Source organism: Rhineura floridana, chromosome 4, assembly GCF_030035675.1.
Source record: "Rhineura floridana isolate rRhiFlo1 chromosome 4, rRhiFlo1.hap2, whole genome shotgun sequence".
NCBI classification, from domain to species: Eukaryota; Metazoa; Chordata; class Lepidosauria; order Squamata; family Rhineuridae; genus Rhineura; species Rhineura floridana.
Window position 1 is genome coordinate 186539135 of NC_084483.1, and position 23787 is coordinate 186562921.

Below are 23787 nucleotides of genomic sequence, written 5' to 3' on the forward strand. Positions count from 1 at the left end.
CGTAGGGATACAAACGGAAAAATTAAATCAATTAATTAATTAAATTTAATCAACCAACCAATTAATTTAATCAATTGATTTAATCAATTTGTTAATTAATTAATTAATTAATTAAGGCAAACTTTGGACCACTTTGGGCATGCATTAAAAAAGATACAAAACGGTGGGGAAAATATTTATCTGTTTCTTCCAAAATAGATAAATCCTTCCAAAATAGTAGCACTTAAAATGAATGCACTTCCTAAACTTACTTATCTTTTTCATATGCTCCTGGAATGGATCTCAGAGAAGCAATTTAGCATTTGGCAGGAGTGGGAACGCTTTATGTTTAACTCTAAAAAACCCAGGATACGAAAGACTCTACTGTACTGGCACACAAAACATGGAGGATGGGGAATTCCCAAATTAAGATTATATTATGAGGCAAACCAATTATATCATTTAATTTTTATTATTCTAGATAACACTAAAAAGAGATGGGTTCAGTTTGAAAACATAGCCTTAAATGGTATACCTCTTCGCATGATGTTTTTCAGAAAAATGAGTAGGGCAATACTGCAGAGGTCAATGGAAAATCCATTTACAACAGTACTAATAAAGTGTTGGGAAAAAATAAGCAGATTTTGACTAGATCACGTTCACCCTTAACTCCTCTCCATTTTCATCCTGACTTCTACAATAAGAACAGACAAATAGCTTGGCAAGAATGGAGGTCAAGAGGTTTTTTCAGAATCAGAGATTTTTTTGCTGGCTTAATAACAGAACAGGACTTTCGTACAGCACTAGGAGGTGTGCAGCTTACCTGGATTCAATGGCATTAAATACATAATTTTCTTTTGAGGGTACAGGTTAAGGAACAAGCCCTTCAGCGCCCTACTTTCGAACAACTTATTTTGGCAGCCAGAGATGGGGGAAGAGGCATAGTCTCCCAATTATACACAATGTTACTAGCATGGGAAAGCTCAGTTCTTTCTGGCCTTAAAAAACAGTGGGAGTGGGACTGGGATATCATCATTGATGATGGTGAATAGCAGAAATTCTGGTAGCAACCACTAACCAGTTTAGCTTCTAATCAACTTTGTGAATCAATGCTAAAATTGGCACACAGGAGGTATGTTACTCTGGTGAGGCTCTCAAAGATAAAGCCAGACTTATTGGGATGCTGCTGGATGGGGTGTGCAGACCTCAGGACATACCAGCATATGTGGTGGTCATGCCATGGGTCCAGACTTTGTGGAAGGTAGTCTTTGATGAGATCCAATTGATTGTGTCTGGGCCCGTGGACAGGATTCCACAGGTGGCACTTTTGAATTTCTTCACTGGGACAACTCTGGACAGAAAGGACAAGCTGCTGGTGGGGCATTTACTGATGGCAGCTCACCTTACTAAAGCAAAGCACTGGAAAAATTTGCATGGTGCTTCAATACAATATTCGTATCATAAGGTTTGGTTTATTGCTTTGATGGAGAAACTGACATACAAACTAAGAATAACACGTGGTAAACTAAAGACAGACAAGTTTGCCTCGGTATGTTTTCCATTCATAGCCTAAGTTTATAGAAAACAATCAACCTCCCCACCCCATTACGCTAGTATTTGGAACATGTAACACTATATGGATGTTTAGCATTCAACAGATAGTTCTGATGTGTCTGAAGTACTATAGGTCCCAAAAGCAATAAAGGAAGGAAAAACAAGCCAACAAGCAGGTAATATGCTTAATAAATTATACCACCTTGAGGGAGGGGGAAAAGCAGTTTATTTATTATTTGATTTATTTCTCACCCTTCCTCCCAGTAGGAGCCCAGTAGTTGAGGGAAGGTGGGATGAGAGGGTAGTTTGGATTTTCTTTTAGATATGCTGAATACTTAATTGGTTAAAGAATTGTATCTATATGATTTGTAACATCTGCTGATAGTTTTTGAGACAAATACGTATTTTATTTTTGAAACCCAATAAAATTTATATACAAAAAAAGTTCAGGGGGTGGTGGCTAGTGAAAGGGCATTCTCTGTGGCGACCCCTAAGTTGTGGAACTTCATACCCACCGAGGTGCGTCTGGCAACTTCACTGCACAGTTTTAGGCTGCTGCTGAAAATGTACCTTTTCACCCTGGCCTTTGACACCTGAGATGCATATTTTTAGAACCCACCCTGTTTTGTGATTTTAGATTGTTTTTAATGCTGTATTTTTAAATTGTTGTAACCTGCCCTCTAAGTGAAAGGCAGGTAATAAATGTTGTTGATGCTTATGATAATAATGATGATGAAAATGCAAAATTAAAGTTGTGAAAAAGTAGTATCAACAGTTGTTGAAAATCTTTGTCAACCAGAAGACTCCAAAACAATCACCATCATATTTCTCAGCCATTCATTTTTCCTATTTTAAAATATTTTATTATTCTTAGATACTGTCATGAACCTGTAATGTTCATGAGTTATTAAAAATCTAATAGCAATACTTTGGCTCCAGCAAGGGACTCTGGGAGATGGTTACAGTTAGAAAAGACAAGCCTTTGCCAATTTGCAATTCTGAGTTTCACTTCCCAGCTGAAGATGGTTAGAGAAGTCTTAACAAGCTGCACCTGTTTATCTTTGCTGATTAGCAAGTGCCTGGTACCCAAGGTCATCTTTGGCCTGTACAGTTGGAAAACACAGTTGGGAGGGGGGCCCGCAAGGCGCGAAAATGTGAGAAACATCAAGAAGAACATTACATCAGCCAATTCCTGATTGGTCAATTAAACTTGGACCGTTAGGATCTTTTTCCTTTAAGTATAGGGCTAGAGACCCATAGCCTTTGTTCTCTGTTCTCTGCCTATGCTGACTTGGCACCAGAGTTCCAAACCTTCTGCCTTATGGTTCCAGGGGTTGCTTATGGGAAGGCAACCTATGTCTGGTTCCATTGCTTTATGTTGAACATCCATCTCTCTTAGGAGAGGTGCCACGCAACCAACTACCTCGTGTGTAAGTAGTTAGGTGAGTTTAGCTTGTTATTTTCTTGTTGTGTGTATGAATTCTCTTGTAAGAACCTAAACCCCTGTTGGGTGAATGGTCTTAAAGGATTACTTGCTGCTATATGTTATGTGCACTTATATATCTTAATAAAGCTACTTCTATTTTTAACCTGGTGTGTTCCTTGAGAGAAAGGGTGGTTCTGGATTCAGTACCTTGACCAATCTCAGTCACTAACTACCAAAGAGGGTTAAGAAGTTAAAGGCTTGGATTTTAAGTGTTAAACCAGAGGTGCCTGGCAAGGAGTGTAACTGTGACTCTTGCCTTTTAGGACCTTGGTTTTATATATCTTCTGGGCTCAGAGATCCCCTGGCTCTGAGTGGACCAGTATACAGGGGTGGTGGCAGCCTACCTTCTACCTTGCAGGGTTGTTGTGAGCGTACACAGCCTTGGCAAGGGTGAAGTAATAGCTTTTTGGTTCCAGTCTCATTTCCCTAAGGGTGGGGGTCTGAGTCTGATGCATGAACCCAGTACCTTGGTGGTCTAGGGGGTCATGACAGATACTGCTTCTTCATTTAGTTCTGTGTTCTCCTATTCAAGTTACTGATCAGATTTACACACCTGTTCAACTTCAGCAGTGCTGCACTTTTAGAATTGATTTTATTTATTTATTATTTGATTTATACCCCGCCCTTCCGCTCAGCAGGATAATTAATTGGTCAATTGCCTGCTTTGGATGGGGTCATACTACCTCTGAAAGAGCAGGTTTGTAGTCTAGGGGTGCTCTTGGATGCATCATTGTCATTGACCATCTTCCAGGTGACCTCAATGGTAAAAGGAGTGCCTTTTACCAGCTTTGGCTGGTAAGACAGCTGCAGCAGTTTCTGGACTGGGATAGCCTGACCACTGTTGTCCATGTATTGGTAACCTCCTGGCTGGATTACTATAATGTGCTCTATGTGGGGCTGCCCTTGAGGTCGGTCTGGAAGCTACAGCTGGTGCAAAATGTGATGGCATGAGTGGTCACTGGGGCAGGATATTGCTAACATGTTCTCCTGCTGCTGAAAGAATTGCGCTGGCTGCCCATTAGCCTCTGGGCCAAGTTCAAGATGCTGGTTTTGGTGTACAAAGCCCTATACAACTTGGGATCAGGATACCTGAAAGATCGTCTAATCCCTTATATACCCAATCGATCACTGCACTCTGCAGGGGCCTCCTGCAGATCCATCTTATCAGAAGATCCATTCCGCATAACATAGGAAGCTGACCTTTAGTGCTGTGGCACCTACCCTTTGGAATTTTTTAAGATGTTTTGTTTTTGAGATGTTGTTAGTGTTTATCTCTTTGTTTGCCGCCTTGGGCTCCTTCTGGAAAGAAGGGCAGGACAGAAATGTAATAAATAATAATAATAATTTTGGTGCCCACTGGGTCTATTCCCTCCCTTTTACCTATGTTTTCTATAAGGCTCTTCTTGCCTTGCAAACCCTGTGTATGGTTTAGTTTCTCCCTGGGCACCTGGTATTATTTCTGTTCACTTGTTGGCCCCTCTGCTTCCCTTGATCCTCCATACCCCCTTCCTGCTACTGTGTGTAGTCCCTGCACTGTGTGCTGCCCACAGTACTACCACTGTTCCTTCTCCGAAGTACCACTCATGAAGACTGCAGATTGTACAACAGGTCTCAAAGAATTTCTAGGTGCTTTAAAAATAAAAATCTTAAATTTGATTTTTTTGCTATCTATCAAGGCTAAACACCACTGATTTAAGTGGTTTCATACCTGCTGTTCCTAATTTAAACCTGGACACAGACTGAAACATTTTAGAATATACACTTTCGGGGGCATGCGTCAGTGAGGGTTGTGGGGGCAGCAAAGCAACACTTACTGACGTCAAAGGCATATAGCACATTGCAGGCTCCCTCGGTGTCATTGCGGCCACCCCAGATATAGATGGTGTCTTCAATGAGCACTGCAGAATGTCCATATCTCATGTAGGGAACTTCCCTCACATGGTCCCTGCTGTTTGTCCACACTGGTGGTAGTTTGGTCCAGCGCAGAGAAACTAAAAGAAAAAGCCCAGAGTGTTACTTGACTGCCTTGCCCTCAAGCATCAGGCTGCCATGCCTATTAATTATGGAGAAACTACTGACATAAACACCTCAGGTACTTGGATTAACAAGGCAAAGAAGAAATCTAATTCTCTGTATTTATGTAGTAAATGACAGATTGCAAAAACTATTGTATTTGTGAAAAATAGAAAGAGAGCACAAGGACAATGAAAAGCTAAGAGGAATATATCACTAAGTGAATATGGAAGATGTTCACCTAGAGCAATCTGTTTGTTGCAAATGTATGACACTGTAAAGATGCTGGTGCCAGAAAAAGCGTGGCTGAAGAAAATAGTATTTCCAACCCTTGCTCGATTACAGGAAGGCATATTTTTCAAGAGTTCTAAAGGAATTAACATGAGTACAATTCAGAGACAATTAAGTGCTTTAAAGGTCCATTTAGTTTAATGGTTAAACAATATTAAAAGCATCCAGTTTAAAAGGTTAGAACAGGGAAATGGATAGCCAAATGGCAGATTAAAATATGCAAGACAGTGCACACTGGAAGAAGTAAAAAAATTCAACTGTTATTAATCATTTAAAAACAGCAGTTTTCAAATAAGTCACAATTCTATTGTTTATTGTTTGGTACATTAGACTAAGACAATTGTCAAAGGCTAGCATGCTTTATGGCTGGATATTTGAGCCTGTGTCTCCCATATCTGAATCCACTATTCTGTCCTGCCACTCACCTGTTGCAACTCTCCATTGGAATCTGCATATCACATATTTGAAAGATAATAGGAAAAGGGTAATTGGCTCCATAAAACTCCATGCCACGGTGTATCATTGCTGCCAAGAGCTTGCCAGGATTAAATAAATGCAAGCGTAAAAGATGTAATAAATACATTTTTAAAGATGCAAGTTGCAGTGTAAGGTTCATAAAAGCAGGGATTTATTTGGCTCAGCAGCATCTAGGTCATATTGTGCCATTCCTGTTTAGGCACCCACGTTTGCCACTAACTGGTGAAGTTTGTCTATGTATCGTCAAGTCAAGTGGATCGTTAGTAGGATTTTGCACCTTTCCCAAAGAGTTTGTGATTGGTCAGTGTGACATTAGTGTGAACCACACTAGTGTCACACAACAGAACACCAGCTTGTTTTCTTAGCCTGAACTATGTACAGGTTCCATTTGGATCAATTTTACTTGATGTTTACAATGCATAATAAATTTACTGGCTAGTGTTAAACTGCTCTAGTATTTTCATATGGCATCGTACCTAAACGCAGTTTAAGACCAGGGCTAAAAAGTGTTTCACACATTTGCAACTACAAATAAAAAGATAATGTTTTCATTATATTTCTTTTCTGCTGGTTAACATAAACTTTCGTGCCAATTAGATCAATGTTCCTTTCCAACAAGTAAGCTGTCCAACTATTCAGTTCTCTTTTTTTTCATATAGTGAACACTGGAATAAGTAGCAGAACTTCAATAACTTCTTTATAAATATAGCATCTTAAATTTTCAGGGTTCTTCCTATATGTACCATACTGAACTGGAGTGCGTATCTGCTCAAACTGCAGATACCAATAACTAAACTGGTTATTTAGTAAGAATCCATAGATAGCTTTCATAACTGACAACATTTTTGATCATGCAATTCATAGAGCAACCTTCATCATATTTTAACATACAGTAGGGCCCTGCTTGTTGGCGCCCTGTTTTTCGGCATTCCGCTAATACGGCAGCACCAGCGGGGCAATCAGCTGTAGCGTGGGGAGCTCCAGTTGACAGTGATCAGCTGTAGTGCGTGAGCTCTCATGCTACAGCTGATCCCTGTCAGCTGGAGTGCAGGGAGCTCGCATGCTCCAGCTGATTGCTGTCAGCTGGAGCGCAGAGGGTGGAGCTCACGCGCTCCAGCTGATCGCCATCAGCTGGAGAGCCCCATGCTACAGCTGATTGCGCGGTCAGCTGTAGGGCAGGGAGCTCACATGCTACAGATGAGTAAGGCGCCACTTTCCAGTGGTTTTTGCTTTTCGGCGGGGGCCTGGAACAGAACCTGCCGTATAAGTGGGGCACTACTATACTGGATTACATGAACAATCCAGGACACATAGTTGATGATTTTTCTATTCCCCTTTATTATTATTTTTTTGTAAATGTGATTGTTTCTTACTCTGTCACAACTTATGGATTCAACAAATTTTCATTTTCAAATTTCATTTTTTTCCACAGAAGTAAATAATTCTTTAACCAATGACTCCTTTCATGGAGTATTCCTTCTCTAAGACAACCTAAAGGTTATCAAAATATATTGGGATGGGAAACTGTAAATCAGAAAGTTTCTCCTCCCTAAAGACTTCCTACAACTAAGCTTTGCTTCCAGCATTTGTCCCCACAACTTCTTATGAAGATATATTAAAGGGCCCTAAATACACAAAACTTTTCCTGACAGAGTGAATAGCTCCCAAACAGGTTCAATTTCAGCAAGGTGCACAAATGCATGATCTTTATTAAAAAATATATTTTTATTGATTGGTTTCCTGCTGTAGATTGTTATTGTAGAATACAATCTTGTATTCTGATATATATATATATATAATTCTGAATTTTAATATCTTGTATACTGCTCTAAAACTTTTACAAAGAAGTTGGTAAATATATGCCTTTAATAAAAAAAATTTTTTTTCACATGTTATGTGAAACAGCTAATTCCCGTGCTCCTTAAGGACAATTCCAGCTTTTGATACTTTTAAATTCTCAGTGACTTCATCTCTGTTTGATGTCTAACTGAACACTCCCCTTAATACATTGAACCAATTATCACTACAATTCAGTAAATAAAAAACAAACATATTCGCCAGCTTCAGAATAAGTCAGGTAGCCTTTTTATTGCATCAGCATGTGCTCCTTGCATTTAAAGATCCCAGTACCTGGGAAACATGCTTTCATAACATTCTAAAACCATAACCAATGAATCATGTGAAAGTGCTACTTTTTCAGCTCCCTTGTATTCAAGCTCATCTTACCTGCATTGAATACGTGAACATCGATCTGTCGCAGAGTCTCATAGTCTTCACCAGAACAGTAGCCACCAAAAGAGTAGACTTTGTGCCCAACAGCCACAGCAGCGTGGTTTACTCTCCGGGGCCCACCTTCTAAATGCACTGTCCACCGTAACATTCCCTTCTGCCAGTGCTCAGTCCCTCCAAGATGGGGGTCAGGGCATTAGAGTTTCATGCCCACAGGGCTACCAACCATTTTGGTTCGTAGCCACACAGCTCTGAAACAGATAGAGAATTTAAAAATAATCAAAATGCATCTGATTATGCACATTGGAAAATGAATCTGGGTCTTCCTCTATCCAACAGCTTTCCCACTGGATGAGATTTTAATAGCCTCTTTGAACATTGCAGTACATTGTTCCTTTCTTTAAATACTCTTGGGCAGTAGAAAGCAATTAGCTTTCTCTTGTTAGCCTGTTACATATGTAAGATAGGGCAGAAACTCTGTAATATGTAATCATTTCAAAAGATGGAGAAATGGTTTAATGTGTCTCAACAATTCAGGAGAGCAGCAAAAACCAACATTTCCCTCCCTAGTCACCATTTCACAGAATACAACTTAATGATAGCAGTAGTAAAGAGATGTTCTCGTCAACTAAAGGAAATGGACCTTAGGCGTGGCGGCATCTACCCTGTGGATCTCCCTCCCCTTAAATATTAGACAGGTGCCATCTCTGTTATCTTTTCAGTGCCTATTGAAGACCTTCTTTCAACAAGACTTTTAAGTTGAGACCCTATCACAGTCTGTGCGTCTGTTTTGGAATTGCTTTTTAATAAGTTTTTAAACCTTTTTTTAAACAATACGTTTTTTTAAAAAAAGATGTCTTGGAAGCTTTTTAAACAATGTTTGTAAAGATCTTTTGTTTCAATGTATTTTTAAGTCTGTTTTTCTGATGTTTTAAAGTGCTTTTGTTTGTTGCCCTGGGCTCCTGCTGGGAGGAAGGGCGGGATATAAATCAAATAAATAATAAATAAATATTTACAGCATTTATTTGTTTTAACAGAAGACACCCCCATCTTTTTAGGGGAACACTATAAGAACAATGGGGCTGGCTGTTGAAAATGGCAGTCCCAGGTCAAGCTCCTGTTCTACATCACTGGCTTGCACTGGAAGGGAAAAAACCCAGTGAAATGACATCAAGATACAAGGTAACTGCTATTACATATTACTGTACAGAACAGAAGAGGGAGAACTTGTCAAAAGCTTTCCTTTCTGGTGGCAGATCCATTTTTTATAACTTATAGTTACATCAGCACAATGGAACTTGGGAGTCCATTCAGAAGACTACGTGCCTCAAAATGCCTCCCTTGCAATCTTCTACTTTCACCACTAGAAGTCCTACAGTTAACTGCGTACAGTATATGAACCAAGTACGTGTACTCAAGGATCACAAAAGAAGCAGGAAATAAAAATGTTAAAGACTACTAACAACATTAACTAAGCATCACAACATATCTGTTATATAGTGTTACTCTGTTATATAGTGTTATACATTCTAATGCATTTGACCAGATACTTTTCCATTTCTTTCCTCTCTCCTAGATTGGGCATGGACAGTGCTCTTGTTTGCATATAATGTTCAGTCAAATCATGGCTTAGCATGAATGAGCAAACATGCAGGTCCCTGGAAAGGAGATTGTGGCTTCGTTGCTCCTCTGTTTTGTTGTTGCGTTGCATTAAGCTGTGGTAACAGACCACTAACTGTAAACCATAACACATATCTTGATTACAACTCATGGTTACTCTGGAGAGAGCTAAACCATGAGCCTGGGTTCAGATAACACGCCACGCCAAACCACAGCTTAGGGTGGCGCAGCAGCAAAACCAAAGAGGAGAAGCAAAGTGGCTGCAATCTTCTCTCTGGGAGCCTGCACACTGTGTGGGCTCCTAGAGAGAAGATTGCAGCCACTTTGCTTCTCCTCGGTTGTTAGTGTGAAGTCAGTGATATCTTCAATTTGGGCCAGTAGCCAAAAACATTGTCACAACACCCCCCCCCAAGGAAAGTTCCTGTCAGCAATAGGTATTTGAAGCAGCGTATTTCTTTTACAAGAAGGCCATAATGGAGTGGGAAGAAGCTATTAGCAATGGTCAGCTATGTTGTTGTTGTTATGTGCCTTCAAGTCAATTAGGACTTATGGTGACACTATGAATCAGTGACCTCCAATAGTATCTGCCGTGAACCATCCTGTTCAGATCTTGTATGTTCAGGTCTGTGGCTTCCTTTATGGAATCAATCCATCTCTTGTTTGGCCTTCCTCTTTTTCTACTTCCTTTTGTTTTCCTCAGCATTATTGTCTTTTCTAGTGAATCATGTCTCCTCATGATGTGTCATCATTTGAGCTTCTAGTGACAGTTCTGGTTTAACTTGTTCTAACACCCAATTATTTGTCTTTTTCGCAGTCCATGGTATGCACAAAGCTCTCCTCCAACACCACATTTCAAAAGTGTTGATTTTTCTCTTATCCGCTTTTTTCACTGTCCAAATTTCACATCCATAAATAGAGATCGGGAATTTATTGGCGATCAGTCGTGGCTGCGTAAGATTGTCTTTCAAGATAAGATCTTTAACAGTGGGTCCATAAGTGACTGTGGGGGCCAATTCTGGATCCACACAGCCTCCCACAGTGAGGACATAGGTTTCCAGATGGAAAATGGTCACAATGAGGATTTGTTTGACGTGCCTTCTGCTTAGCTCGTTTGTCCCGTTCGCCCTGTATTCGTGCTTCTTCAAAGTTCACAGCACCTTTGATAATAGCCAACCTCCATTTGGGACATTCATGGGCCAAGACTTCCCAGTTCTCAATGTTCATATCACATTTTTTTTTACATTCGCTTTAAGAACATATTTAAACCTCTTTGGCTGTCCACCGATATTCCGTTTTCCATCGTTAAGTTGGAAGTAAAGTAGCTGCTTTGAAAGAAGGTGATCAGGCATTCGGACAACATGGCCGGTCCAGCGAAGTTGATGTTGAAGGATCATTGTTTCAACACTGGTAGTCTTTGCTTCTTCCAAAACGCTAACATTAATCCATCTATCTTCCCAAGTAATTTGCAGAATTTTCCGGAGGTAGTGTTGGTAGAATCTTTCAAGAAGTTGGGAGTGGCGTTTATAGATGAGCCATGTTTCACAGGCGTACAGTAAGGTTGGTAGTACAATGGCTTTGTAAATAAGCATTTTGGTCTCCCTGCGAATATCCCAATCCTCAAACACTCTACGTTTCATTCGGGAGAATGCGGCACTCTCAGAACTCAGACGATGTTGAATTTCAGCATCGACGTCAGCTTTTACAGAGAGATGGCTGCCAAGATAGGGGAAGTGATCAATGTTCCCCAGCGTCACACCATTAAGATGGATTGGTGGTGGTACAGAGGGACTAGTTTGCACCTGTTGATGAAGCACTTTGGTTTTTTTAATAGTAAGTGAGAGCCCAAGCTTTCCATATGTTTCTGCAAAGAAATTTAGGATAGTTTGAAGATCTTTCCCTGAATGTGCAGAGACTACATTATCATCAGCATATTGAAGTTCTACGACAGAGGTTGACATTACCTTACTTTTTGCTTTCAGCCTACTGAGATTAAAAAGCTTTCCATCTGTTCGATATATGATTTCCATGCCAGTAGGAAGTTTCCTTTCAATAAGGTGTAGAATCATAGCAATGAAGATAGCAAATAAGGTAGGAGCAATGACGCATCCCTGTTTTAAGCCTGATCCGACTCTGAATGGATCACTCTGAAAGCCATTGTTATCCAAAACTGTTGCAGTCATGTTGTCATGAAGGAGTCGCAAAATATTCACAAATTTATCAGGGCATCCAGTTTTCAGAAGGATCGTCCAGAGAGCAGTTTGATTCACAGTATCAAAGGCCTTAGTCAGATCAATAAACACCATATATAAAGGTTGATTCTGCTCCTGGCATATTTCTTGAAACTGTCGTACAGTGAAGATCATGTCCATTGTCCCCCTGGAAGGGCGGAAACCATTTTGAGACATCCTCTGAGATCGGTAAGAGGCAATTTGCGAGGATTCTTGTGAGGATTTTACCTGCGGTAGCTAGGAGATACCTCAATAGTTCCCACAATCTGTTCTATCACCTTTCTTAAAAAGGGTGATAATTATGGCATCCCTAAAGTCTTCCGGGATCTCCTCCCTCATCCAGATTTTTTTTATGACCTTATGAAGTTGTTGTGTAAGTTCAGGCCCACCTTCTTTAACGACTTCAGCAGGAATCCCATCAGATCCACTAGCTTTGTTGTTCTTTATTTGATTGATGGCTTTACTGACTTCATCCAAATTAGGGGATATAGCAAGCTCGTTTCTAGTTTGTTGTTGTGGAATTTGCAAGAAGACCTCACCAGCCACAATAGAGTTATGATTAAGGAGGTCATGGCAATGCTCTTTCCAGCGCAGTGCAATAGACTCTCTATCCTTAAGAAGTTTGGTACAATGCATTGAACTTAAGGGATTTGTACCGTGGTTTGTTGGTCCATAGATGGTCTTTGTGGCATTAAAAAAGCCCCGTGCACTGTGAGCATCTGCAAAGTGCTGGATTTCTTGAACTTTCTTTATCCACCAGGCGTTCTTAAGTTCTCTAGTTCTTCTTTGGACCTCAGCCTTTTCACTGGCATAGATTTTTTTTCTTAGCAGGACAGTTAATGTCTTTCTGCCATATCTGGAAGGCTTTCCTTTTCTTGTCGATGATATGGTCAATCTCACCATCATTGTCATCGACCCAATCCTGATGTTTCTTAGTTTGGTATCCAATAGTTTGTTCACATGCTGTAATAATGGATGTCTTCAGTTTAATCCAGTGTTCCTCAACATTTTCAGGGAGTTCCATCGGTAGATGTTTCTTGAGAGTTGTCTGAAAGCAGGCTCACTTAATAGGATCTTGAAGGGCATGGATGTTCATTTTACGTCTTGATTTTCTTCCATGGAGCCTACATTGAGGAACAAAATTAATGGTCATAGTAGATCGAATTAATCAGTGATCTGTCCAGCAGTCATCAGCACTCGTCATGGCCCTAGCGAGGAGTACATCACGACGATCTCTGGCACAGACGATTACGTAATCCAGGAGATGCCAGTGTTTTGACGGAGGGTGCTTCCATGATGTTTTAAATTTATTTTTCTGGTGAAAGAGTGTGTTTGTAATAACAAGATTATGCTCTGCACATTTAGTCAGAAGTAGAATGCCATTCAGGTTGCTATTGCCAACTCCTTCTTTCCCCAATGGTTTCTGGCCATAAATTGAAATCACGCCCAACTCTTGCATTGAAATCACCCAAGAGGATAATTTCATTCTCCTTAGGTATCTCTGATAATATGGTGTCCAGCTGGGTATAAAAAATTTCCTTGATGTCTTCATCAGCATTTAATGTTGGTGCATAAGCACTTAGAATAGTTACCTGCTGGTTTTTGGCAAGTTTTAACTGGAGAGTTGAGAGTCGTTCATTAATGCCAATAGGAACTTCTGACAAGATTATTTTTAATAGCAAAGCTTACTCCATGTATTCGTCATTCTTGTTCTGGCAGTCCTTTCCAGAAGAAGGTATAACCTTTTTTTCCCTTCAGTTGTCCTCCTGCTCTTCGAGTTTCTTGGAGTGCTGCTATGTCAATATTAAAACATCTCAACTCCCTCATGATGATGGCAGTCCTGCGTTCAGGACGTTCACTATCTGTATTGTCCAGCAATGTCCGTATATTCCATGTTCCAAAGTTCAATTGTCTTTTGCGACCGCTAAGTGGTGACCCCACTGGATGTGGTAATCCAGTGAGGGAGAGAGATGAGGCAGACTATGTTTAGGGCACCTTTTCTAGCCCCCTCCCCATACAGGGTGAGCAGAGTGGACCCCTCCTGAATAGGACTGCTCAATCATGGATATAGCTGCCAAACTACTCAACTGCCTCAGTCCTTGAGCCAGGATGACTGAGTCTGTATCCACCGCCCATGTACCACATGACTAGGGGCTTCCGGATTTCACAGTCCTGCCCCTGTCGCCATTCGTCGATCACCACTGAACTTTTGGTTTGGTTTGGTCGGAAGATGCCTGTGCATGAATTTGTTTTATGTGGCGAGATTGGCGCACAATGATCAATACACAATAAATTAAATTTTATTATTATTATTTACACAATAAGGCTTTGATCCAATGGCATGGATACCACGAAGACTGGAAGTCTTTTATCTGCTGCAGCCTTCATCCGCCTTCACAGCCGTTGTAATGTACACATTGTTATCCTCTGCCTGTTCTGCTGTTGAGGATTTCCTTGGATCGTTCTTTGCCTGGTTCCTCTCCCTTGACCTTACCGCCATGGGTGACCCTGCTGGGAGTACATGACTCCCAATGGCATCGCTCGCAGGGTTCATTGGATACATCTTTGCATTTGAGGACCTTTTCTGGTTCTCTCATAGCTGTCCTCCCCAGTCCTAGCCTTCTCCTGATTTCTTGACTATTGTGTCCATTTTGGTTAATGACTGTGCCGAGGAGTGAAATCCTTGACAAGTTCAATGTCCTCTTTGTCAACTTTAAGGTTACATAAATCTTCTGTTGTCATCACTTTAGTCTTTTTTTTAATCATTAATTTTTATTCAAAGTTTCAAAAAACAAAACAAACAAACAAATTAATAACTAATACAATAAAATAAAATGTTGACTTCCGATTTGTCGCAGATCAGTTATAGGTCTATAATATATAACAAGCCTGTCTCTTAATATATTACAAAATCACTTTCCTCCAGTAGTTATCTTAATTAATCATCAAATCTCATTAACATCACTTTATTCTTTCCGCAAAAGGTCAAAGAGAGGTTTCCAGTCCTTGAGAAATATATCCATCGATTTTTCTCCAAATAAACATATCGATTAATCCATCTCGTCAAGTCTGCTAGGTCTAGTAATTTCAATAGCCATTCTTCCATTATCAGTGTTAATTCCATCTTCCATCTTCCATCCTTGCATCCATAATAATCTTGCTGTCATAGTCATATAATAAGAATCTGATGGGAATTTCCTTCCTCACAAATATTTCCTTGCCATCAATTCTGAATGTGTTACTGAAATGTTGTTGTAAAGTCATATCACTGTTCCTCTTTTTTACGAAATGCACTAGCACATCTCTTGAGAGTTTTTCCATTGTCACATATCTATAATTAATTCTATAGATTTTCTCTATTTCAAACTCCATCACATCATTCCAGTCCAGAAATTTTTTCGAAACATTGATAGCTTTATCTCTGATATCTTCATCAATTTCTTCAGGGACAACGCTGAATTCCAAACAGTAATCTTTATCTCTAAGGTCCATAAACTCCAAATCTTTTTCCAGTTCCACATTTGATATATCTGTTCCAATCCCCAGGACTTGCATCTTCCCTTTAATTTTTCTTTCTTTTTCTATTGCTTGTCTAGTTATATCTCTGATCTCATCAACCTCCTCTCTCATAAAATCCCCTATTTCTTTCAGCTCCTGCTTCATTTTGCCAAATTCAATTTTCATCTCTTGTTTGCCATGTCTCAGTTTTTGTTTCGTTATCTCAATCTCATCCATTATTTTCTGAAACATATTTACTTCCAGGGTCTCAGCCACTTTCTTAATTGTCATTTTTAAAACCAAGAAGAAGAAAAAAACCCTTCAATTTCCAATATAGCACTATTCCCAAGCAAAGAGCAATTTATTTCTTTTTCCAGCAACAAAGGAGTTAATATTCCAAACCTGATGACATCATAATGTAGACAGCACAAACTGCCTTATCTCTTATGTGTCCAAGAATGCAAAACAAATTTAGTTCACAGCATCCAAATAATTAGTGGCATAAAGAACAAGCAGATTCGTCAAAATGAAGTAGACCAGAAAAAATAGTCCCAGACATATAATACTCAAAAGTTCATATAAATCAAAAATTTTCTCCTCAGATCAGATGCCTCTCATCCGTTTGTATCTTTAAAATGCTCAATTCCAGGCCAGCTTTTTGCAATAAAAACAAGGATAAGCTATTTCGATTTCCTTCCGCCTTAATTCCGGTCACTTTAGTCTTTTTGACATTCAGCTGTAGTCCTGCTTTTGTGCTTTCCTCTTTAACTTTCATCAGCATTCGTTTCAAATCATTACTGGTTTCTGCTAGTAGTATGGTATCGTCTGCATATCTTAAATTATTGATATTTCTCCCTCCAATTTTCACACCTTCATCTTGGTCCAATCCCGCTTTCTGTATGATATGTTCTGCATATAGATTAAACAAATAGGGCGATAACATACACCCGTCTCACACCCTTTCCGATTGGGAACCAATCGGTTTCTCCATATTCCTTACAATAGCCTCTTATCCAGAGTATAGGTTGTACATTAGGACAATCAGATGCTGTGGCACCCCCATTTCTTTTAAAGCATTCCACAGTTTTTCATGATCTACACAGTCAAAGGTTTTGCTGTAATCTATAAAGCACAGGGTGATTTTCTTCTGAAATTCCTTGCTCCATTCCATTATCCAACATATGTTTGCGATATGATCTCTGGTGCCTCTTCCCTTTCTAAATCCAGCTTGGACATCTGGCATTTCTCGCTCCATATACGGTAAGCGCCTTTGTTGTAGAAGGTCAACTATAAGGATGTTGTTTTCTTGTTGCTGCCGGTTCAGCTGGCACCTGGTTACAGTTTGTGTTCGATTTCCATTATCTTCTATTTCAATCTTTTCTATTGCCGAAAAATACATTATTGTTTTCATTCTTTCTACTGATGTTTTCGTTCTTTGTACAGATGGTCTGTTGTGTTTTTATTGAAATATAAATAAGGCAGGTAATTGTCCATCAAGTACGTTTCATGCCTCAGGCTTACTGTCTGTCTGAGGACAGTCAACTAAATCTCCCCCCAGTAAACGAGGCTTGTGCAGTTGAATTCTTTTTCAACTATCAGCTATATGATGCAATTTTGAAAGTTGAAAAATGTAACTATTGCTGAGTTCTTGTCCTTATATTTAGCCTGTTTGAAATTAACCATCCAAAAAGTGATATTGCTTAATCCACCATCAACACACAGTAATTATGACAATTTTTTTAAATTGTCTTCCTTCTTCGTCCTGCCCCATACCTCTCTTGGGACAGCTTTTCACTGTCCAGTTCCTACTGGGTTGGCTTGCCTGGTTTTGTCTGCCTGAGGGCACAGGCAACAAAAGAACAAAATTGATAAGCTAATCAATGAGCCATTACATTGACTGGGGTGTCTCACATAAAGACGGTAACTCATTTGCTCTGTCATCAATATTTTTAAAGATATTTTTCCTCTCTTTGCTGTCTTCAGTAACTCTATCCAACAACTGATTAGTCAGCTAACCTATTTTACAGGGTTGCTGTGCAGATTAAATGAGGATTGGGAGAACCATGTATGCCACCTAGAGCTCCTTGGAGAAAAAGTGGGACACAAATTGAATTAATAACAATAACCACCACCACCACATTGGTCTCTTGATGTGCTTTGGAAAGGCGGTGGCAAACTGAATTGGTGGATAATATAGGACTGTATATGGGTCGTGCTGCACAAAGCAGTCTTCACGTTTGCTTAAATGAAAAAGAAATCTAATAATTATTATATGTTATCAGGGAGTATCTGACAGACACTGTGACTGCATAAATGACTGCTATATTGTTCCTTTGTGAATTTTATAAAAACAACGGGAAGACAGGTTAAGAATCAAACAATGAATATTAATGGCTACCACTACCACCTCATTGCCACAGAAGTTAAAGGGAACATACAATGCAGCTGTCATCGATAGCAATGTTATGTCCGACACTTTTTTTTTAAAGTGGTATCAGGAAAAGCTGCAGAAGTTCGTATCAAGCAAGACCAATCCACAAAGACAATGAAGATGCAAATTAAGGGATAATCTCATGTCCAATTCGACTTGTGTAAATTTCTCCCGCATCCCTAGTCACGTATTAGCAAAGAGAATTATCATTGCAAATTAATAGCATCAAATTAATAAACAATTCAAGTCTTTTGCCATCAGAGGGACAATTCCCAGCCAAGTCACTTCAATGCCTTGACTCTCATTTACTTCATTTGGAGAGGCAAGTCCCAATAATGCCTTGTCCAAGACAGTAACCTCTTTTATAGTATTTGAACCAGGGTCATCCAATGAAATTGAAAGTTGGAAGACTGAGGACAGCCAAAAATGCATCTTAACATAACACATAGTTAAACTACAGAATTTGCTACAACAAGATGTGGTGATGGCCCCCAATTTGGATGGCTTTAAAAGTAGATTAGCCAAATTCATGGAGGATAAGGCTATCAATGGTGATTAGCCAAGATAGCAGTGTGCTACCTCCACTATCAGAGGTGCAATGCCTTTAAATACCAGTTGCTGCAAGCACAAGTGTAAGAGTGCTATTGCGCTCAAGTCCTGCTTGTTGACTCCTCATAGGCATTTGGTTGGTCACCAAGAGAACAGGATGCTTGACTACATGGCCCTGTGGTCTGATCCAACAGAGGTCTTATGTTACAGGAGCCCTAGCAAAATATGTAAGTTTTACTTGGGTAAAGATCTGCTTTAATGATCCACAGCTTTGTGTGTAGCTTTTCATCACACACAAGTAAGAGAAAAGCAAGTAGGTTGTTAAAGAAGCATTTTCAAAAGTCAGTTCCAGAGAAAATCAGTGGTTAGAGATTTAAACCCACACACATTTCTCCAGCTATGTGTCCAAAATAGAAGAAAAATCAAGACCTGTATTCTGCTTTGTGATGACTGTAGTGGGAGTTCTTGAAACCTTGTCAGAAGACTTAGAGAAGTTGGAATCCTTAAGCACATAAGAGAGAACTTTTCTCATCAGATTTTTAACACGTAGGTGTTAAAAACCAAGGAATGAATATTCTCTACCTGCTTAACCATTCAGCTCCTGTCAGTATTAACAAACTCAGTACTAGTCCAGTCACTCAAAAATGTTCACGGAAAAACAAAACATTTTCTTTAAGGAGAGGGCCTGGAATGAAGGCCAATAAGCAACTGAAATCAGTTATCCAATAAATTTGAAATCAATTTGCATCAGCCAAATATAGTTTAGATTAGATGAGTATTTGTGATATTTGAGCATGAGAAGTTGTTAAGACCTGTCAGCTTTAATACCCATCTCCAATACTTTTTTTTACTAAACACAGAGATCAGATGTTAAAAGTTGAAAACTTTCTCTTTGGCCGATACACTAAAATACAGAAATCTACAAAAGATAACAGAGGAAAATCCTAGTGTAAAATGCATGATAGAAGGTAAAATGGTTGAGAAACACACAGATCCAAGAAGTTAAATATACTTAAAAACCACTAACAAAATGAAACAGAAAAGATAAATGAGGGATGAAAACAATATAGCATAATTTTTGTTTCAAGTGAATGAAAGATATTGGCTGAAAGTTTAAAGTTTGCTGTGCAGATGTGACTATATAAGATCATAATCCCAAGGGGGGAAAAACTAGTGTATTCCAGTGAGCTTCATATACAAGCCATTCCTAAATAATGATAAAATCCATTTTCCAAACATTCTATAAGCTTCACAGTGTAAGAAACAATGAGGAAGATTTCAGTCTCCTATGAGCCTCTCATATAAAGCAAATGTTGGGGAGGTGTTGGTGTGGGAGTTCCTTCAAGGAAAACCCATGGTTGCCTTTCAAGCAATGAGAACACCACATACACAGCTTCCAAAATTCATGCAATTTTAAAACATAATTTGGGATTTCTGCAGGAAGTGATACTGACAAAGAATTATGCACACACTCTGGACTATGGCCAGAGATTTTCAGCAATAGGCAGCAAGTAGATCATCAACAGACTCAACAGTCTGAACATTAAAACCGTTCCTAGAGATTACATTAGCCATATACCACAAATTACAATGTTATGCGTGAATACAGACAAATGGCATTTACTACCTACTATGAAGAGTATATCATTCATTGGTGATCAATTGTGGTCGAGTAAGATTGTCTTCCAAGATAAGGTCTTTAACAGTGGGTCCATAAGTGACTGCGGAGGCCAATTCTGGATCCACACAGCCTCCCACAGTGAGGACATAGGTTTCCAGATGGAAAATGGTCACAATGAGGATTTGTTTGACATGCCTTCCGCTTAGCTCATTTGTCCTGTTTGCTCTGTGTTCATGCTTCTTCGAAGTCCACAGCACCTTTGATAATATCCAACCTCCATTTGGGACGTTCACGGGCCAAGACTTCCCAGTTCTCAATGTTCATGTTACATTTTTTACATTCGCTTTAAGAACATCTTTCAACCTCTTTGGCTGTCCACCGATATTCCGTTTTCCATCTTTAAGTTGGAAGTAAAGTAGCTGCTTTGAAAGAAGGTGATCAGGCATTCGAACAACATGGCCAGTCCAGCGAAGTTGATGTTGAAGGATCATTGTTTCAACACTGGTAGTCTTTGCTTCTTCCAAAACGCTAACATTAATCCATCTGTCTTCCCAAGTAATTTGCAGAATTTTCCGGAGGTAGCGTTGGTGGAATCTTTCAAGAAGTTGGGAGTGGCGTTTATAGATGAGCCATGTTTCACAGGCGTACAGTAAGGTCAGTAGTACAATGGCTTTGTAAATAAGCATTTTGGTCTCCCTGCGAATATCCCGATCCTTGAACACTCTACGCTTCATTCGGGAGAATGCGGCACTCGTAGAGCTCGGACGATGTTGAATTTCAGCATCGATGTCAGCTTTCACAGAGAGATGGCTGCCGATCAACGTTCCCCAGCATCACACCATTAAGCTGGATTGGTGGTGGTACAGAGGGACTAGTTTGCACCTGTTGATGAAGCACTTTGGTTTTTTTAATATTAAGTGAGAGCCCAAGCTTTCCATATGCTTCTGCAAAGACATTTAGGATAGTTTGAAGATCTTTCTCTGAATGTGTGACCACATTACCATCGGCATACTGAAGTTCTACGACAGAGGTTGACATTACCTTACTTTTTGCTTTCAGCCTACTGAGATTAAAAAGCTTTCCATCTGTTCAATATATGATTTCCACACCCGTGGGAAGTTTCCCCTCAATAAGGTGTAGAATCATAGCAATGAAGATAGCAAATAAGGTCGGAGCAATGACGCATCCCTGTTTTACGCCTGATCCGACTCTGAATGGATCACTCTGAAAGCCATTGTTATCCAAAACTGTCGCTGTCATGTTGTCATGAAGGAGTCGCAAAATATTCATATGGTATATAGGCATGGGGAGTTGGCCATCTGTAGCATCCACCCATTTGATAATGAGAAGTTTACCAAATTCAATTATCCTCACCACAGAGGTGAATGATACCAGGGACCAACTCCCTACATGGCTGCATGGTCTCGTAGACATATTACTTCCTGGTAAAATATTGTTTGCATTTGTCCATATTCAGTCATCTTGCAAAAATGTGTATTCGTAAACTGCTTAGAACTCATTATATAATAAATATTTATGCTGCCCAGCTTGCCAGTGATTGATTGAATATGCAAGGATATTTTGAACTATTTTTGCACTGCCAACATTCAACACATTTTAGGAACACTGAGTCAACACACTGCTCTCACTAGAAGGTTATCACCAGCCAACATCATTACTTCCTATTGCTTTTAGCAAATTTAGCCTTTTACCAGAAAGACTAGAAATTTAACACAAGGTGATATAACCTTCCTAACAGGCAACCTTAACTGTTTAAATTTTATGTAATACCAGCAGTTTGTTATATACAGAGATATCCTGTTCACCTACTCAAGCCAATGAGGCCAAAAGAAAGCCTTAGAATCATGGAAGACACATAGTCAGAAGTCCAACCCACTGCTGATAAAGGAAATCCACTTCTACAGCATTTCTGATAAGGGGCCATCCAGACTCTGCTTAAAAATGCCCAATAAAGGAGACTCTCCCACTTTTTGAGGCAGTCTGTTCCACTGTCCAACAGCTCATATCATCTTAAAAGGCTTCTAGAAGATGCTCACACTTTGACAAGTCTCTGAAGGAAAGGAATGCCTCAGTAGTGGACACTTACAAAGTGTCAAAATGATTACAAAATGCTAGATAGTATGATTGGCAATGCAGCTGTTATTGTTAAGGTGTTAGGTTAAGTGACTGCAACTGAAGATACATTAGAGAGCAACTTCTAGGACAGTGGAGCGGAACATGTGACCCTCCAGATGTTGTTGGACTCTTACTCCCATCATCCCCCGCCAGAATGGCCAGTAACCAGGGATGATGGGAGCTGCAGTCCAGAAACATCTGGAGGGCCACAGATCCCACCCTCCTCCCCCAAAATAAGTAGGAACTAACCCATGTAGGTCAAATAGAGGCCAGCACCTTGAAACTGTGCCAGAAGACTACGAAAGCCAATGCCGGTGATGGAGCATCGGCCTCTTCTTGCCTATTCCTCAATATTTTAAAAATTGTATTTTTTATTTTAAAATTTGCTTATATTCAAGGGACCATTCTTTTTAAGTTCATGATTAGCTGGTATATCACTCCAGTTCAGACACAAATGATTTTAAAAAATCCCCTCATGTTGGAAATGCAAAAAAGAGATGCGAGAGGTGAAAAGTACTAAAATAAAATTAAAAATCAAATTCAAAAGATCTTAAATTATGAAATTCCTCTCCATCCAGTATTTTTTAGTGAATCATGTAGAAAGCTCAGTAGTATCAGAACATAAAGAATTAGTTTCTTATATGTTAGCTCCAGCAAAAATAATATCTGCAAAGACATGGAGCTCAGTTAACATACCACTCATTAAAGAATGGATGGAGAAATTAGAAAATTTGGGGATTTGCTGCTATGGCCAAACTAACCTATTGTCTTAGGTTTAGACAACAAAGACAAAATATGATAGCCTTCTGATAAGGCAGAACAGCTTTGTTGAATACAGCATAAAATAAGAAGTTGTGGCCAAATGTATTATCAGTTTGTATTGCACTAAGAATGATCCAAATAGCATTAGCATAAGTTAGTAATTTTGTGTCTTCAGCAGGACAATACTTTTTCTTCATAATAAGCTTGAAATATTATTATAAATTTTGATAAAGGTATGTTGTATTAATGATGCATATCTTAAATATAAATATCTATATATACACACACAATAGAAGTTGAGGTGTTTTAATTTCTTTTTAGTCTATTGCTGATTTGGTTTTCTAAAACGTTTTAACTTATTTGTTTTTAACTGTTTTTATTTATATATTTTTTATAAACCACTTACAGGCTTCTACAGTCAAGCAGTATAAAATTTTGTTAATTGAATAAATAAAAAATTCTGCTTATATTTATGACACAAGCAGAATTACATTTTCATTGCATTATCCATGAAATTGTATGCTTGCTTTACTTGGAACAAAATTAATAGTTCATAGCACTGCACATAAACATTCAGTATTTCGCAAACTGCCTAGCACCAGTGGGTGGATATCTTGGAAATCTACAACCTCAACCAAACCTTAGCCAAACTATGTACGAGTCGCAGGTAAGTTGCAACATTTAGAGAGGTTTTTCTACAAACAGGAATTATTATTATTATTATTATTCATATCAAGTCCCTGTCCCAAGGAACTTGCAATTTAAAATAGAATATAAGGGAGATGAAGAGGAAGGAAACTGAGGCAAGGTAAACAGAGGAAGATTGTACATTAAGGTATGCTCTGAAAGAAACAGAAATACTAGCCCTATTTAAAAAAAAGTCAAAATAAACAGGATAAACATAGAATATGAC

General features: G+C 39.2%; 1 protein-coding gene across 6 annotated transcripts in view; it reads right to left on the minus strand.

Annotated features, from left to right (window-relative positions):
• KLHDC3 (kelch domain containing 3) overlaps positions 1-23787 on the minus strand; it is a 78015-nt gene that overhangs the window by 40288 nt on the left and 13940 nt on the right. For all 6 annotated transcript variants that reach the window (XM_061625496.1, XM_061625500.1, XM_061625499.1 and 3 more), the window contains exons 2-3: positions 8027-8280; positions 4834-5010 (exon numbers count right to left, since the gene is read on the minus strand). In XM_061625496.1, the coding sequence (XP_061481480.1) occupies positions 4834-5010; positions 8027-8180 (331 nt within the window). In that variant the 5' untranslated portion in view covers positions 8181-8280. The remainder of the gene's footprint in view (positions 1-4833; positions 5011-8026; positions 8281-23787) is intronic.